Below are 17,074 nucleotides of genomic sequence, written 5' to 3' on the forward strand. Positions count from 1 at the left end.
GAAAAGGTGATTAGCTGAATAAACCTGGATTTGCTGATTACGTAGATTTTAAAGAATATTAGAGAAAGATGTGCTGGAAATGATAGCTTACCTGAGCAGGAAAGGCTGAATATTGGTTTTAAGATGAACGTGAAGACGAGAAAGTTTAAGATATGTCCAGCCTCTTGCAATAATCTTCGACCCTTTGGAGTTCTGTACAGTATATGCCTTACTGTAGAGCTAGTTGTATAATGCAGTTGTATAATGTAGTTGTATAATGTAGCCTCTTGCTACTCGGCTCAGAAAATCATGAGGTGGCCTTCTTTTGAAGATTTTCGACATGCTGCACTTGTCAAGTGCCATGTGCCACGTACACCGCCGGGGTGTGATGAAACCTGCCAAAAACAAATCTTAAAGAATTGGGCTATCGTATGGTGCAAACCAAGCAGTGATCGGCCCTGTGGTTGCTGAAATATAAGCTTTTTAAAAGCGTTACGGTAGGGCCTGGCCAGTTTGGATCGGGCCCCCTGATATGTAAAAATGCCACTATTTGACGAGGGGCTAGCGAGGGCTTGGCCCTCACTCGTAATTAAGACAACGAAATCAAACTGAAGGATCAAAATAGGATGGAGAGCCTCAGGTAAATAGGTCCGAGATACACTAACAATACCATCCATTCCCCGTCGTGACTGACGTTGAAGGCTGTCGAACCTTCCCCTGCCTCCTGTTGTAACTTTATAAATCTATCATAGTTAAGAGGCGAAAATTACTGCAGGTTATAATTATTTTTATGAGAGGAAGATTAAGGACAGAAGTGCTAATCTTCCCTTGTCTACTTCTTCCTGTAAAAGCAAACCTGAATTACAATGGAGAATGGATTGTAAATATGTATGAAAATCATAGCCCAGGATAACATCGTGAAGGACATAACTTTTTTTTTTTTTTTTTTCAGTGTAGGAAAGAAGGAACCCAAGGCCAGGAGCCCGCCAGACTGTTCCCTCCAAGTAAAACAAACACTACAGAGAGCCAAAGTCAATATCTGTCTGCGTTTTCTTCCTGTCCTTACTTAAGCAACGGACACCTCGAGTCAAACAACATCCATGGAATGCAAACTCAGGAGTGTTCGGAGGTGAATAGGAAGGATTGTGTTAGACATCACATGAAGAGTAAAAGGAAAGAAAAGAAAGAAAAGAAAGAAAAAAATGAATGAATGAATGAAAGAAAAAATGGATGAATGAATGAATGAATGAAAGACAGACAGAATGAATGAATGAATGAATGAATAAATGAAAGAAAGAAAGAAAAGAAGAAAGAAAGAAAGAATGAATGAATGAAAGAAAGAAGGAAAGAATGAATGAATGAATGAATGAATGAGTGAGTGAATGAATGAATGAATGAATGAAAGAAATAATGAATGAATAAAAGAAAGATAAAATGAATGAATGAATGAATGAATGAAATAATGAAAGGAAGGAAGAAAGAATGAGTGAATGAATGAATGAAAGAAATAAAGAAAGAATGAATGAATGAAAGAACGAAAGAACGAAAGAAAGAAAAAAAGAAAGTATGAATAAATGAAAGAAAGAAAGAAGAAATAGAAAGCTTCCTGGATAAGAGGAGAATGAAAACAAAGAATAAAATCACAATACAAAAAGAAGCTCCTCTGAGTATAACACATGCTCAAAAATCCTTCAAGAGGCCTTACTTTCATCCCTGTTGCGTGCCTTTGACTTTGGACTGATTGCACTAAAAATCGAATTATTATTATTATTTTTTTTTAATGCAAGGAAGAAGGAACCAAAGGCCAGGAGTCGGCAAACCGTTCCTTCCAAGAGAAAAAATATATATACAAAAGAGAGCCATATTCAAGATCCGTTCACATATCTTTACCCGACCCCAAACTCATGCACCAAGTTAGGCTCAAATGAAAAGTGTTTAGGTGACCTCGCCCTGTGACCTTGACCTTGACCTCTTGTTCTGAAAAATTTTGCCTAACCTTCAACCTATCCACCAGCCTTGATCCAAATCGAAAAAGACGAAGTTATGTTAAAAGTCCGAACATTTGATCTTTCCCTGTGGCCTTTACCTTCGGGCGATTCTTAAAATTCTTCACCCTTTCTCATCCCTCAACCCTTCCACCACGTTTGGTCAATATCGGATCAAAATTGACTGAGTTGTTCTTTGACCTTGACCTATTACCTATTAGTTTTGTTTTTAATCAGCCAAAATATAATCACCTGTTCCTCTGATGGTCCTCAGTCACTGTGCCAAATTTGGTGTAAGTTTGAGCAATCGATTTTCCATAAGCTTGCTGACAGACAGACAAACAGACGGACAGACAGAAAGACAAACAAACAAACAGTAACTCAGAAAAACAAGACCAAAAACAGAACCCCCTCTCGTTGCGTGCTCGGGTGTAACTTGGATAACTGAGAGGTAAGCAAAGGATGCGACGAGAGTAAAAAGGCAGAGGAAGAAGATTAATTTCCTTCTGTCGTGGAATGTTTCAGCTTGTTGATGATAAGTGATGATAATGATTCTGTGTTATTTGAGAGTAATGGCGCCTAACGCAGATCTGATTACAAAAAGAGAGACAGAAAAAAAAAAAGAGAAAAAAGAAGAAAAACAATCTGTACACTAAAGACACAGATAGTGGAAACCTTCATTTCAAGAATACCCACATATTGTCACCTGCTCTGGTTCACTGGATTCATGGTGATAAAGATAACTTTTGACGTAAATTGTAGATCTGATGAGGAAAGTCATTTCCTGGAAACTCTCCTTGTTAATGTAAGAGTCATTTAAGGTCTATGTTTACAGTATATAAATTTATCTCGTCGGTATAATTCTGTGTATTCTGATTAGGTACAGTACCATCTAAGATATTATGCTTTACGTGGTAGCAAGGAGATTGTTAATTGGACTGGCATGTGTATAAAGTGAGGAAAACAGTAGAGCAGTGTAGAATTTAAATATTGCTAATTATGATACTGAAAACTGCTTAAAAGCATCAGAGTGGGGTTTGATTCTGTGGCACACGATGAAGGGGTTTAATTTGGGTTGTCACAGGGACTTTGCGATGTCGAGAATGAAGTCCTAATCACTCTGTCAAACTTTCTGTAATTTTGAAGTTCCCTCTACCTGTAAGATGGTAAAGTTCGAGGGAGTGTTTTCGGATAGATGAGACTGCTGGCTTTGAAATGAGTTGCCCAGTTCGAACACACCTCCCCAGATGTTCATGAATTCTGGTTTCGAACCAGCTGATAGTTTTGCCTACATTTGAAGCTCGACAGCTTGCACTCGTAAATTTGTAAATAATCGAGGAATATAACTCAGAGGGAATAAATTTTATCTTTGAATCGATAATGGAGAGTATGTTTTTTTTTTTTTCAGCACTACGCTTACGGTGGCTAGGAAATAAAACTCTTTAATAAGTTTAGTAAGTTCCCTTCCAACCACAAATCTTTTATTCTCCTCGAAAGTATTGCTAAAATAAATAATAACAAATAATAATACAAGAGTTTGAGATTTACTCATGACCCTATTCAAAATTTTGCCAGTGTAATGCCCGTATTCTCGCCGGGTAAGGAGGCTCCCTAGCACCTCCTCATCAGCGATTTATTTTCCAAACTGCCCATTAATTCCTCTTTTTTCTTCTTCTTCTTATATCTTTTTAACATCGTCATAGATTCCTTGAATAGCACACAAGAATATATTAACGGGGCAGGCACAGAAATAAATCGGTAAGGAAGAGGTGTTAGCATTCAAATCACACGAGAATACGAACATTAATAACAGTGAAAGACAAGGTTAAGCCAAATTTAGACAGGACGTTACGAATGGAGTCTAATTTTAAGTGAAAGGAGAAACAGATGATGCAAACGTGACAGGCTCTATGAATTACTGTAATGTGAAGATTAATTTTCTTTTGTAATCAGTTCAGGATGAAAATTTTGTGCATCGACCAAAGTGGGATAATTGATCGAGTTGATTTGAAAGCCATTGTTGTCTTGAGAACCTTTAAATTAAAAAACGGGACTGAATCATTTGTTCCTAGTTCGTACGTGGAATGAACATTGGAGTATTTCGATTTTAAATACTAATACTAATAATAATAATAATAATAAACTAGTGCATGTGTTTGGTAGATATGAAAATTCGAGATGTGTAAATATCCACTAAAAATCTTCCACTGAGACCAATTTGATCAGCTGATCTTTTCACCAAAATATTCAAAACGAAGCAGAGAGAGAGAGAGAGAGAGAGAGACTGATAGACAGACTGACAGACAGACAGACAGAGACAGAGGGGGGGAGGTGGTTCTGGGTATAAATGATAAAAAGTGTTTGAGGTTCTGGGGAAAAAAAAAAAAAAAAATATATTCTCAGAGGTTTTACCATCTTGGGCCAGTGGAGAATGAGAGACTGACTAGGAGAGCAAACAATGATGAACTGGGTGGAAGAGAGAGAGAGAGAGAGAGAGGACAAGATGGAAGAGTATACGAGGGAGGGTGGTGTGAACGTGTGTATTTTAGGTGGTTAGCCAATTCTTCTAAGGCCCAATCTTGCCTTGGAAAATGACATTCAACAATGTACGTTACTCCCTGGTCACTAACTGCACTGCTGGGTGAGGAGGGGAAAAAAGGGAAAAAGAAAAAAAAAAAAAACACCTTAACACTTGGGCTTGAACCCTTGAAGGTTGAAATTTGGCGGGAAACTAATTTGGAGAAGCGAACTATCTGGTATAATTTCCACTTTAATTCCCGTGATTTTCGTCCTTTTGCAGCTAATTTCACGTAGCTCAGTGGCAGAAGGAAGACAGTGCTACGGCTCTATATCCTCCCCATAGCACTTCTTCGTGACCAGCGCGTCAATCCAGCGTTACTCGCCCATCATGACTCAGCATTCAGGATGGAGGGCAGACAATTTTAGGCCAAGTTAGAGTGAAAGGAGTATAGAAACGAGGAAAATACTTTATGTCTGGTTAAAAACGTCTACGCTATCAATCAGCAGGTGTTTTTAGGTGTTTTTCATGGCTGTTTTTCCCACGCCATTGCCTTCCTTCGTGTCATTGGGTCTCGGTTTACGTGTCTGGTCGGGGGAGTGGATAGAGCCGTGGGACGTTAACCGAAAGAACTGGAGATCAAGCCTACGTTGGTGGATTTGAATTTTCGTTATGGCAGTCTTCCGTACTTTGGTCGATTCATGAAGCTCCCTAACATCTATTCCCGAGCGATTTATTTTGGGGGAGATGCTGGCGAAGTGGATAGAGCCGTGGGACGCGAACCGAAACAACGGGAGATCAATCTTTACGTTGGTGGATTTGAATTTTCGTTATGGCAGTCTTCGCTCCCCTGCATCTTTTTCTAACCGATTCATTTTGCTTATTACACCTTGCTGTCCTCTTCCGTGTTGCCTAAATCATTCTAATTTCACCATACTCTGCACAAATAAAGCACCAAACGATAACAGCCACCGTATATAAAAAATAAATCGGCGAGGAAGAGGTGTTACGGAGCTTTCTTGACAGATGAGAATATGAAACTCCCCCCCTCTCTCTCTCTCTCTCTCTCTCTCTCGCTAGTCCCATCGCATCACCCCTAAATGATACACTTTTGGCACGTATTCAATATGGACGGTGGGTACTAGCGCCAAAGTGGTGACATGTGAAAGTGTATGTGACATGTAGGGCTGCCTCGGGGAATGAACTGTCTCTTCCACACACACACACACACACACACACACACACATACATACACATGCACACACACACATACACCCACATACATACATACATACATACATACATACATACATACACACATATACAAAGAGAGAGAGAGAGAGAGAGAGAGAGGGAGATCTGCATCCCTACCTGCAATCTCATCCCCTTTATATCATGCCATATGAAAGAATGACATACACATTACAAAGCTCTTTACTGGCGGGAGATTCAGCACTATCAGCCCGACTTTAACCTCTCCTTCTTGTTCTTAAAAGGAAGGTGATGTAGTGAGGGAGGATGGCGTGGCGTGGGAGGAGGGGCTGTTACTTAGTAGGTACAGGCGAAGGCAGGGAAGGCTCAATCGCTCAATGAAAGGGGTTAGGGAAATGAGAAGAAAAAGTTGGCAATTATGGAGTTAGTTCATTGCTGACACTTATAAAAATAAATGAAGGGATGACAACTATAATCTGGTGTATGGAATCTTTTATGCATTTATTCATTTTGCTTTTCATTCCTCTTTTCATCTTCTGTGAATAATAATAATAATAACAATAATAATAATAACAATAATAATAATAATAATAATAATAATAATAATAATTATTATAATAATAATACTGTAATAATAATAACAACAACATCAACAACAACAACAATAGTAATAATGATGATGATAATAATAATAATAATAATAATAATAATAATAATAATTAATAATAATAATAATACCAGGTCTTTGTTGTGTATCTGCAATCTGCCACAAACATATTACACCATTAATCTTCAAAAAATGAAAATGTTCCTAAGGCGTACATTACAGTTTTGAAAATCAGTCTCAAAATTCATGCAATCAGACTCTTGCATATACGTTGAAGAAGTGGAGGAGATGATGTTGAAGAAGAGGCAATGACGAAAAACTCAAAAGCATATATTGTATTCCGTAAGGTCTGTACACGAGTGATTCATTCAGTCGAGCTCATACATATACGCCGCAGTGGAGGGACAGATGGTGTTGCAGGCGAAGTTTCCACACTCCCCCGTCTCAGGATCGAACACACCGTCGCTGGGACAGAGGAAGTTGGTGATGGTGGGGGGCGTGCACAGGTAGAACCGATGGCAGTCCAAGGGATCGGCAAGAAGCTCGTTATCGGCGGTGCAGTGCGGTACACAAGGGTCGCAGTAGTTGTAGCAGAGCGTCGCGTCCGTCTGGCAGTTCCCAATTTGATAATCGAAATAAGGGTTGGTGTCCGGGCATTCCTCCTCCAGCGTGTGACCGTCGGCGAGGCAGACGAAGTAGGTGGTGCAGCTGAACGGGTCTGGCTGCACACTGCCGGCGTTGTCTAGGTTGCAATCAGGAACGCAGGGGTTGCACAGGTCGCTGCAGTAGTCCGAGGGTGCGGTGCTGATGGGGTCACAGCGGGGCGTAGTGTGCTCCACGTTGAAGTACTCCCCGTCAGGACAGTCCACGGGTTCATCTGACGAGATCATCTCGCCTGTGCAGAAAAAAAAAATAATAGTGATAATAATAAAACAAGATGCCAAAAATAAAAATAAATAAATAAATAAAAATAAGGCAATAACTGAAGACAATCATACACACGTTTCTCATACAGAATATTGAACTTCTGTGTATTATAAGGTTAGCCAATTATTTATCCCTTTCACATCTGTATTTTTTCATCTAAATAAAATCGTATGTTATTAACCCAAATAAAATTCTTAGGCGTAATGACTAGGTGTGCTGGCTAGAAGAGTGTATGTGAGGGATGTGGAGGAGGATAGGAGGAGGGGGAGACCAAGAAGGAGATGGAGTGATGGAGGGGAGAGATATATGAAAGAGGGAAGCGAGAAAAACTGACTAGAAGAATGTGAATAAGGTGGAGAAGGACAGGAGGAGGGGGAGACCAAGGATGAACTGAGGGATGAAGTCGAGAGATATATGAGAAAGGGATGTGTGTGAGATGTAGGAGGGACAGAGCAGTGGTATAGGAAAGGGTGACATGGAGGCGATTTGTTTATGGCCACCCTTCAAGAGATTAAAGCTTCTGGCAATAGATAGGTAGACAGACAGATAGATAGATAGATAGATAGGCAGATAGACAGATAGATAGATAGATATGTGAATTCCACCTCTATTCCCTTACCATTAACCATAAGACACACGTAGTATCTGGTACAGTCGGTGGGGTCCCTCACGAAGGTGCCGGGGTCCACACCTGTGCAGTCTGGGGCACACACCTGTAGACTCCCACCCACCTGAAGGAGAAGGGAACCAGTGTCTTGAAGCTCGTGAGTTCGATCCGACGCGAGGGCAGGATAGAGTCTTACTATTGGAGTTTCGTTGACTTTTTGGCTGCGTTTAATTTCTCTCAGCAAAACAACAATGGCCCTCAAGAATCTAATAGAGTTCTTAATTCCTCTCCCAAGAGTTGATTAGGACATTTTAAGGTATTTCTGGTGCCCTAAGAGTCTCTGGACCATAGATAAATCGCGTGACATAGGCCGATAAGAAAATACAAAGTCAAAATTGGCAGTTTAAACACCTGTACACATCGACGCACCTGCAAGAGCCAGTGTGTGGGGCAGGGAACAGTTTAAGGATTTGAATTCGTTTAAGAAGACATTATTATTATTATTATTATTATTATTATTATTATTATTATTATACCGTAACGCCCGCTGACACGTCGTAAAAACACCCCCGCTTATACCAATACACGAGCCCTGTATGAGACATCCCTAGCATGTATTCAATATGGACGGTGGGTGTTATCGTCGAAGTGGTGACATGTGAAGGCGTATGGTATGTAGGACTGTTGGGCCTCAGTGAACGGGCTCAGAAGTTTATGTCCAGAGTCAGACACATAAAAAAAAAAAAATGCAGGAATCAACGTATTTAAATTAAAGAAACAGACGCGAGGAATTTTTAGCACACTTACTCCTATGAAATTTGTTATTATTATTATTATTATTATTATTATTATTATTATTATTATTATTATCATTTCTTTTTACCAATTCTGACGAGCTTATTAATATTAAGGGAGACTTTTCATGCCATCATTAACTTCTTCATTAAGAGAGTCATTTATTAATATTCTATCTATCTATTGTCAGACGCCTTATTGCCGTAAAGGGTGGCCACAAACAAATCGCCTCCATGTCGCCCCGTTCCCTGCCACATGTACCCTCCCTACAATATGTCTACCCCTTATGTATATATCCCCCCCCCCCATGCATACATGTCCCCACTAAACTTGCTGATCTAGCACGCTTTCCCAGGGCCCCAAGCCTGGGAACACGGCGCCACTGCGTCAGTTGAGAGCAGACATTCAAGAAGGGCAGACTATTTTGTTGTGAGCTCGTAATAAACTCCTTATCTAGCTGTTTGTACACGGAGTTTCTATCACCAAAGTATTGCAAGTTACACACACACCCCTCTCTCATATACCTCTCGCCTCTCAACTCTCCGTAATAACAATAACAACAACAACGACAACGACGACAACAACAACAACAACAACAATAATAATAATAATAATAATAATAATAATAATACCAAAACATATCTCCCCTTACCATACAAGCGAGGAGAAGGAGGGAAAAATGACGACGAGACATTGTGATGTTATGACGGTAACTCTTCCTGTGATGCGCCTTATTCAGTGTCACTATTTATCAGTCTTCAGGTGCACTCTCTCTCCCTCCCCCTCCCTCTTTATCTCTCCCTCCCTCCCTCCCTCTGTATCTCTCCCTTCCTCCCTCCCTTCCTCTCTCCTCCGCCCACTTCTTTCTCCTTACCTTCCCTGTCACTCCGTACCTCTTCTCCTCTTTCCTCTCCCCAAACTTTTCTTGCGTCTCTCTTACTCTCTCTTATTTCACCTCTTCCTTCTCCATCCCTCCATATTTCTTCTTCGTCCCCTTCCTCTTCCCTCTCTTCTCTGCTCTCTAATTTTCTCTCTCCTCATCCTTCTCTCTTTCGCTCCCTCCATAATCTCTCGACTCCCCCTTCCCCTTCCATTTTCTTCTCTACCACTTTCTTTCTCCGCTACAGCCTCTCCCTCCTTCCATCTATCTCTCTACTTCCTCCTCCCCCACTTTTATTTCTTCTCCTCCACTTTCTTACCTTTATTTCTCCTCTCCCCTTCCCTTCATTTCTCCCTCGACTTTCCTTTCTTCATCCCTTTTCCTTTCCATCGCTTTTTTGCTCTGCGCCTTTCCTCACCGCCTCCATCTCGCCTCCTATATACTCAATAGCACTTTCTTCCGTCTCTTTTCAACCGCCTCCCCTTCCCTCTCCCCACATAGTGTTGTATGTTTAATTCTTAACTCCCAGCATCTAAACTTTTCATATCCTTATCTCTTTGTCCTCTCTGACGCATTCCTTGGTCTCCCACGATAACTATCTCTCCTATTTTTCATCCAGTTCGTCCATCACACACTCCTCGACATATTCCTCCCCCTCCCTTCACCTCCCCCATCTGTACAGGAAATGCCATGTGACGTAGCAGTGTGCCCATGACTGTTTCTGAGAGTGTGTAGGTGTGTGTAGGTGTGTGTGTAGGTGTGGGTCTGCCTTGGGGTACAACAGCTGTCAAACAAAAAACTCCTTGGTGGATATTCCTAAAGAAGTTTCCAATAGACTGGTGATTTATACACTACTTAGATATAACTTTGACTGTTGTACTCAAAGCCATACGATCCATCCTTCAATACTGGCTTGATTATTAGTAAAGGAATAAAAGCAGGTGAAAGGAACTGACACAGAGATGAAGTTAAAATAAAAATGGTAGTATCTCAAGCCAATGAATTTATACGAGACTTACAACCCGCTTAATGTGCTTAATACTTCCACAGATTGAGCGAAGACTGCTGCACCTTTAATCTTATTTTTATCTTTTATGTGTTCATCTCTGGGCATAGGCTTCACAACCCGTTCCCTGAGACACAGCAGTCCTCCTACATGCCATACACCTCCACAAACCACACCAGATTTGCTCAATAGGTCATGAGACTACGAGTGGTAAAGCACGTATGATAAGGGTTCACATATTTAATTTAAGCTTTTTCTATATCTTCATTTACTATCATCATCATCATCGCCCTCATCATTTACTATCATCAGCATCAACGTCATCGTCATTCAACACTTTCTTCTTCTTCATCATCATTTTCATCATCATCATCATCGTCAACGTCATTCAACACTTTCTTCATCATCATCATCATCATCATCATTCAACAACTTCATCATCATCATCGTCATCATCATTCAACATTTTCTTCTTCATCATCATCAACATCATTCAACACTTTCTTCTTCTTCATCATCATCATCATCAACATCATTCAACACTTTCTTCTTCTTCTTCATCATCATCATCATCATCATCATCATTATCATTCTACTCCTAACCGAGGCTGCGAGTAAGAATATTTGCAAAGAATGCTGAAAAGTAAAATAAAACAAGACTCCTTTCACGACGCATACGTAATGGATTTAAAATATATAGAGTGATGGTGAAGGTTTGATAGGAAAATGGCTGTTTCAAAGTTGGTCCCCTACAGACAGGATGGAAGGGGGTATCGAGAGAGAGAGAGAGAGAGAGAGAGAGAGAGAGAGAGAGAGAGAGAGAGAGAGAGAGAGAGAGAGAGAGAGCCGCGTAGAGCTGGCCATATCTGAGTCCGTATTTATAAAACATCGTAATTAATTTTCATGCACAGTCTCCAACGCAAAAAACAGAGAAGGTCTTTAATTTCACTTTTTCAAGACGATTTTATTCAGCTCAGGGGCACTCTATGACGCTGGAGGGATTAATAAGGAGTAAGGGATTAATAAAGAATAAATCCCACCTCCCTGTCCGAGAAATTAATCCAAAACTGAACAAAAAAATCGCCTGGGGAATGACAAGGGTGAGAAACAGGGATGGGATGCACGAGCCTATCTACGACTTACTTTCGTAATTTTGATTTCTTTATCCAGGAAAAACTAGACACGGCTTGACTCTGAATATTCCTTTCCGTGTCCCTCCTACAGAAAAAATTACAACCTACGGCAATTTTTTCCTGTCGTAACTAATGTTTTTTTTTTTCCTATGGCAATTTTTTCCTCTTGTAACTCAGATTTATTTTTACTATGTTTAATTCGAGACGTGGAGACGTTCACCTCACTACTTTCTTTGTCCTTCCTGCGTTACGAAGTCTGTAGTACGACAGCAAGGCGATCGTAAGTTCGTTTGAGTATCAGGTTACGTTCTCTGGCTGGGGGGAGGGTAAAATGCTATCGTAAATGCAGTCGTAATTGCTAACGTAAATGCCATTGTAAGTGCTGTCGTAAATGCTATCGTAAATGCTATCACCTTGTCCTATTCCTTACGTCATTAGTCACCCCCATTTGGATAATTAAGCGACTGTATTTTTTTTTTTTAATGCAAGGAAGAAGGAACCAAAGGCCAGAAACCCTTAAGATTGTTCCCGCCAAGAAAAAACAAAACACAAAAGAGAGCCAAATTCCAGATCTGTTCAAATCACTAATTTAGGCCAGATTTTCGATCTTATGCTGCTTGTTTCACGTAGCTTATGGTAATCCTTTCCACAGCACTTCTTCGTGACTAGTGCCACACTGGAGTGTTAATCTATTGTTAGAACTCGGCATTCAAGATGAAGATGTGGCAATTTGAGGCCAAGTTGGAGAAGAATTATTTTTGCAGCGTCATGGGTTAAGATACATGTATAAATAAACGACGCTTTCCGCAATTTAAGTTTAAGGTTGTACATTTATGTGGTCACTAAACGAAACTAAAGCAAACTAATCTCTGCAATCACACCTCCCCTCCTCTGTTCACCTGGCCATCCCATCCCGCCCGTTCCCGGAAACAAATACCTTAACAAATCTGTATAATGGCGTAAAAAAGATGTAGTTATGTACACAAAAATACTTACTGTAATTTTATATTCGCACTACATAGGCTAATTCTACTAATTCCGATTCGTCGTTTTAAATTCGTAGCTTCAAATGTGTAAATAAATAAATAAATATATATATAACCCTTCGCCAACCACCTGCCAGCACATGCCGTCTCCTATGAGCTCCCTGATTGCATTCTCCCCCCATAACGGCGGACACGTAGCACTCATCATGTTATACACCAGTCCCTTTTCTGTCCCTCTGTAATGCAAGGGTGAACTTGTATTCTCAGTCCTCCATGTACAACACAGAAATGGTTAACTCTGGAACTGTCTTGGAATTTTGCCTAAGAACTCCATAATTTTAAACGCAATGTATCTACGTATCTTGAAGTGAGCGGATCTTGATTTTGGCTTTCATTTTTTTCAAATTCCTTCTCAAAGATTCCAGTCATTCAGTATTTATTTTGTGGATTAAAAAAAGAGAAGAAAAGTGGTTGTACAGCCTCTCCAAAGATATATGAAGAATCCGAGGACCCAGTAACTCCAATATATTAATCTTATCAACTATACTGTAAAATACCTCAAGATTAGAGTTTTATATTGCTTGCGACACTAGCCACAGTTCGTCCTAGTCTTGTTGCTGAAATATATAGTATCATCGCTCTAACTTACCTTTAATTCCTACAGTTTTGTTATTATTTCTCTGGCCTCATAGCACCAGTCCCTGCAGATCCTTTGTGTGTGTGTGTGTGTGTTTGTATTTACTTAGTTATGATATACGGGAAATGCGCTACGCTCATGGGTTCCCGTCTCTTTTTCTCAAGTGTGTGTGTGTGTGTGTGTGTGTGTGTGTGTGTGTGTGTCACCCCCTTTCACTGTATTCACTCTCATTTGGCAGTGAAATATATGGCATAGTCAAGAGTGAAGGCAGAAGACTAGACAAACCTCCTTACACACAGCTTAGTGGCTTATTTTGAGTAGTTCGTAACACTTTCTTATTTGTGGTTTATCATGTTTATTTGAGTATGATAGTCTCCGTTGTGCTATTCTATTTATCTATCTATCTATCTATCTATCTCCAGACGCCTTAATCCCGTAAGAGGTGGCCATGAACAAATCTCCTCCATGTCGCCCTGTCCCCCGCCATTTCACTACCCGCTCCCAGCTCACACCCCCCTCTCTCATATACCTCTCCAGTCCATGCCTTCACCTCCCCCTCCCTCTCCCCCCTTCCACCTCACTCACATACACTCCTCTCGTCAGTCTCTCCATCCTCTCCACATGGCTGTGGCTCAATCGGTAGAGAGGTGGCCTGCAGTCCCACCGGACCCAGGTTCGAATCCCGGCTGGGGCATGGAACAGTTTAAGGATTTGAATTTCACTAAATCAGGCTTTACTGATCTCCCAGAAGACCCGCCGACATGTCGTAAAAATACCCCCGCTAATACCAATGCACCAGTCCTGTATGAGACAGCCCTAGCATGTATTCAATATGGACGGTGGGTGTTAGCGCCGAAGTGGTGACATGTAAAGGTGTATGGTATGTAGGAGGACTGCTGGGCCTTGATAGCAGGCTGTGAAGCCTATGCCCAGAGTCGGACACATAAAAAAAAAAAAAACCTCAGTGTGTTTCTCCTAACGCTTCCCATCACATCCACAGCCACAGCCACACCACAACGCTCATTTTTTTATATTTATTTTATTTGCTATTCATTTATTTTATTACCTGCATAGCCTCAGTAACCCTCAGTACGATAAGGTGATGCAACAACCAAAATAAATAGCTGACGAAGCATTGTTACGAAATTTTCCAGGTGTTAAGCTTCCCAGGTTAATCAGTTACCTGGCCAGAGGAAGGGCCTGCAATGATTTCTCTCTCTCTCTCTCTCTCTCTCTCTCTCTCTCCCTCTCTCTCTCTCTTTATCAGGGTACACCAGGCGATTTAATTTAATCTGGGAAAGAATTCTAGCATATATAGAAAGTTGTTGAAAAATATATTTGAGTATCAAGATCTCTAGTTTGAAAATTCTCTTCTAATCTGAATGAAACCGTCTGGAACAAGAGTAAAAAACCGTCTGGAACAAGGGTAAAAAATCATCGGGAACAAGAGTAATAAACCGTCTGGAACAAGGGTAAAAAACCGTCTGGAACAAGGACAAAAAACCGTCTGGAACAAAGGTAAAAAACCATCTGGAATAAGGGGAAAAACCGTCTGGAACAAGAGTAGAAACCGTCTGGAAGAAGAGTTAAAAACCGTCTGGAACAAGGGTAAAAACCGTCTGGAGCAAGGGTATAAAACCGTCTGGAACAAGGGTTAAAAAACCGTCTGGAACAATGAAAAAACGCCTGGAACAAGGAATAACCGTCTGGAACAAGGGTACAAAGATATTGCGTCATCGGGCTGAAGCGGTTTACCTGTCGACGTCTTTACCTGGAATTCACTACAGGAAACTACGGTACATCGGCGAGGGAGAAATGTCCACGGAAACAGGTGTCCATTTAAAGAAACCAGATAAGAAAGAGTGATAATGGCGTTTTTCCCTCTTATTCCCGATACCGATTTTCCTCTTATGGTTGGGGGAAACTTTGAACTCCCATGTGTTTTGTTCTTCCCGGGAAACGAATATAAAACAGATGCTAAAGGAAAAAGTATATACATATCTCGATTTCGTGGGAAGAGCCAGGAAAGTGCAGGGTCTTTTTGATGTCGCTAGTTCCTCCTTCAAATGAATAAATAAATAAATAAATAAATATGTATAAAGTAAAAAGAATTTATAACTTTCAGACTGCCAGTGCTACCCCTCATACACTACCGACCTTCACGTGCTGCGTTCGTCCTGCCTTGGCCCAATACCCACCAGACGCTATCATCTTGACCCACCTCACCCACTTTTGTTCCCCTGTCTTTACCTACCCGAAACACCCATCTTCCCAGCTTCCTCCACTATGCCCCGCCAATCACCACATTCCCCGCACATCCCGTTCCCTCCTTTCCACCCATACCAAACATTTTTGCTGCAAATATGAGGAAAATAATAAAAATCGCTGCCCCTATCGGCTGAGCTACAACGTTCATATCCACATAAAATACACTCCCAGCCTTATCCCTACCCGAGCCAAAACCATCCCAGCCCATCCCGCTCACTCGCCTGTCCCTATCCCATCCAGTCTTGAAAAACCTGCACTGATGGACATATCTTCGGCATACGCTTGCAAAGGTATGATCTGAATTAACCGGAAAGAACCTAGAAGACTCTTTCCATATCTAAAAAAGATTAATAAAGTATGATAACATTTACTTATTTATTTATTTATTTATTTATTTATTTTTGTACACGCCTTCAAGGGCATGACCCAAATCGACATACAGTATACAGATATGAGTCGATATGGTGGACCTGAAATAATCTGGTAGACCCTAACTGGACCTAAGCAGATTAAAATAGGACTGAATTAATTTATAGGGGTATGAGCCGACCTAAAATGAATTAGAGTAACTAGAATGGATTTCAGCTGGCCTAAATCAATGTGGATGGACCTGAAGTAGCCTGATTAGACCTCACTGAAATCGAAAAAGCTTGAATGAACCTCGTCTGATATAGACTGATTGGATGTGAAGGTTCTGAATGGAGTTTAGACCTCACTGAAATCGAAAAAGCTTGAATGGACCTGGTCTGATATAGACTGATTGGATGTGAAGGTTCTGAATGGAGTTAATCAGACCTAAACAAACCTAATTAGACGTGAATGACCCTGAATTAACATGACCTAATTGGATCGGAATAGATGTTAATTGCCTTGACAGACCTAAAACGACAATAGTGGTCCAGAATTGGTTGAACTGATCCTAAGTGTACAGCTGGCAATACATGAATCTGGGACAGCACCAATGTATAGCAGAGGGCATTTGGTACACTTGACAACCTTGACATAATCACATATTGGTTGGTGGCGCTGACATGAATGAATGGAGGTGTCAAATATTAGCTGAAATGACCAAGTAAGTGTGATGCATGAACGTCGGAAATGTAGCTAGACCTCCTGATTTTCCTGATTGGGATGGACGTGAGAGGATGTCAAGTGGCCTAAATGGACGGATCGGAATCTTAATGACCCTCAAAGACATAAACAGAACTAATTAACCTGACTGGATAGATATGTCAAAAGTGGGACTAAAACACACTAATTGGATCTGAGTCTTGGTGTAATTAACCAGCAGAATCGATGCAGCATTACCTAACTTAGCCTGACTGGACTGGCATGGATTTCAAGCACATGGATAGATCTGAATTAGCCCAAGCCGCCCACTGAGACAATGCATTCGTAATTAAAAGAGGGAAGGTATTCAGGTGCTGTTAGGAAGCTGACTAACACCTCTTCCTTACCGGTTTATTTCTGCGTGAGGGTGCAGCCACATTAACCCCAAACATGCGATCGACAAGAGGAAATGAGGCTCAGGGGT

At 40.9% G+C, this 17,074-nt stretch overlaps 1 protein-coding gene across 1 annotated transcript; it reads right to left on the minus strand.

Moving 5' to 3' along the window:
* Positions 1-6,669: 6,669 nt before the first annotated feature.
* LOC145414028 (uncharacterized) lies at positions 6,670-15,483 on the minus strand. The gene is made up of 3 exons (XM_080283595.1): positions 15,430-15,483; positions 7,848-7,959; positions 6,670-7,196 (listed from the first exon to the last, which is right to left on the minus strand). The coding sequence occupies exons 1-3, from the start codon at positions 15,481-15,483 to the stop codon at positions 6,670-6,672; spliced, it is 693 nt and encodes a 230-aa protein (XP_080139721.1).
* Between the last annotated feature and the right edge of the window lie 1,591 nt (positions 15,484-17,074).

This window comes from Coenobita brevimanus, chromosome 98, assembly GCF_032717465.1.
Source record: "Coenobita brevimanus isolate Jiangsu-jjx chromosome 98, ASM3271746v2, whole genome shotgun sequence".
NCBI lineage: Eukaryota > Metazoa > Arthropoda > Malacostraca > Decapoda > Coenobitidae > Coenobita > Coenobita brevimanus.

Excerpts from the sequence above, each read along its gene's own strand:
- LOC145414028 (XM_080283595.1), bottom strand. The coding sequence starts at position 15,483 with ATGATAGCGTCTGGTGGGTATTGGGCCAAGGCAGGACGAACGCAGCAC. Across the intron at positions 7,960-15,429 it reads GACGAACGCAGCACGTGAAG|GTGGGTGGGAGTCTACAGGT; the intron begins GTCGGTAGTGTA and ends CTTCTCCTTCAG. Across the intron at positions 7,197-7,847 it reads CGTGTGTCTTATGGTTAATG|GCGAGATGATCTCGTCAGAT; the intron begins GTAAGGGAATAG and ends TTTTCTGCACAG.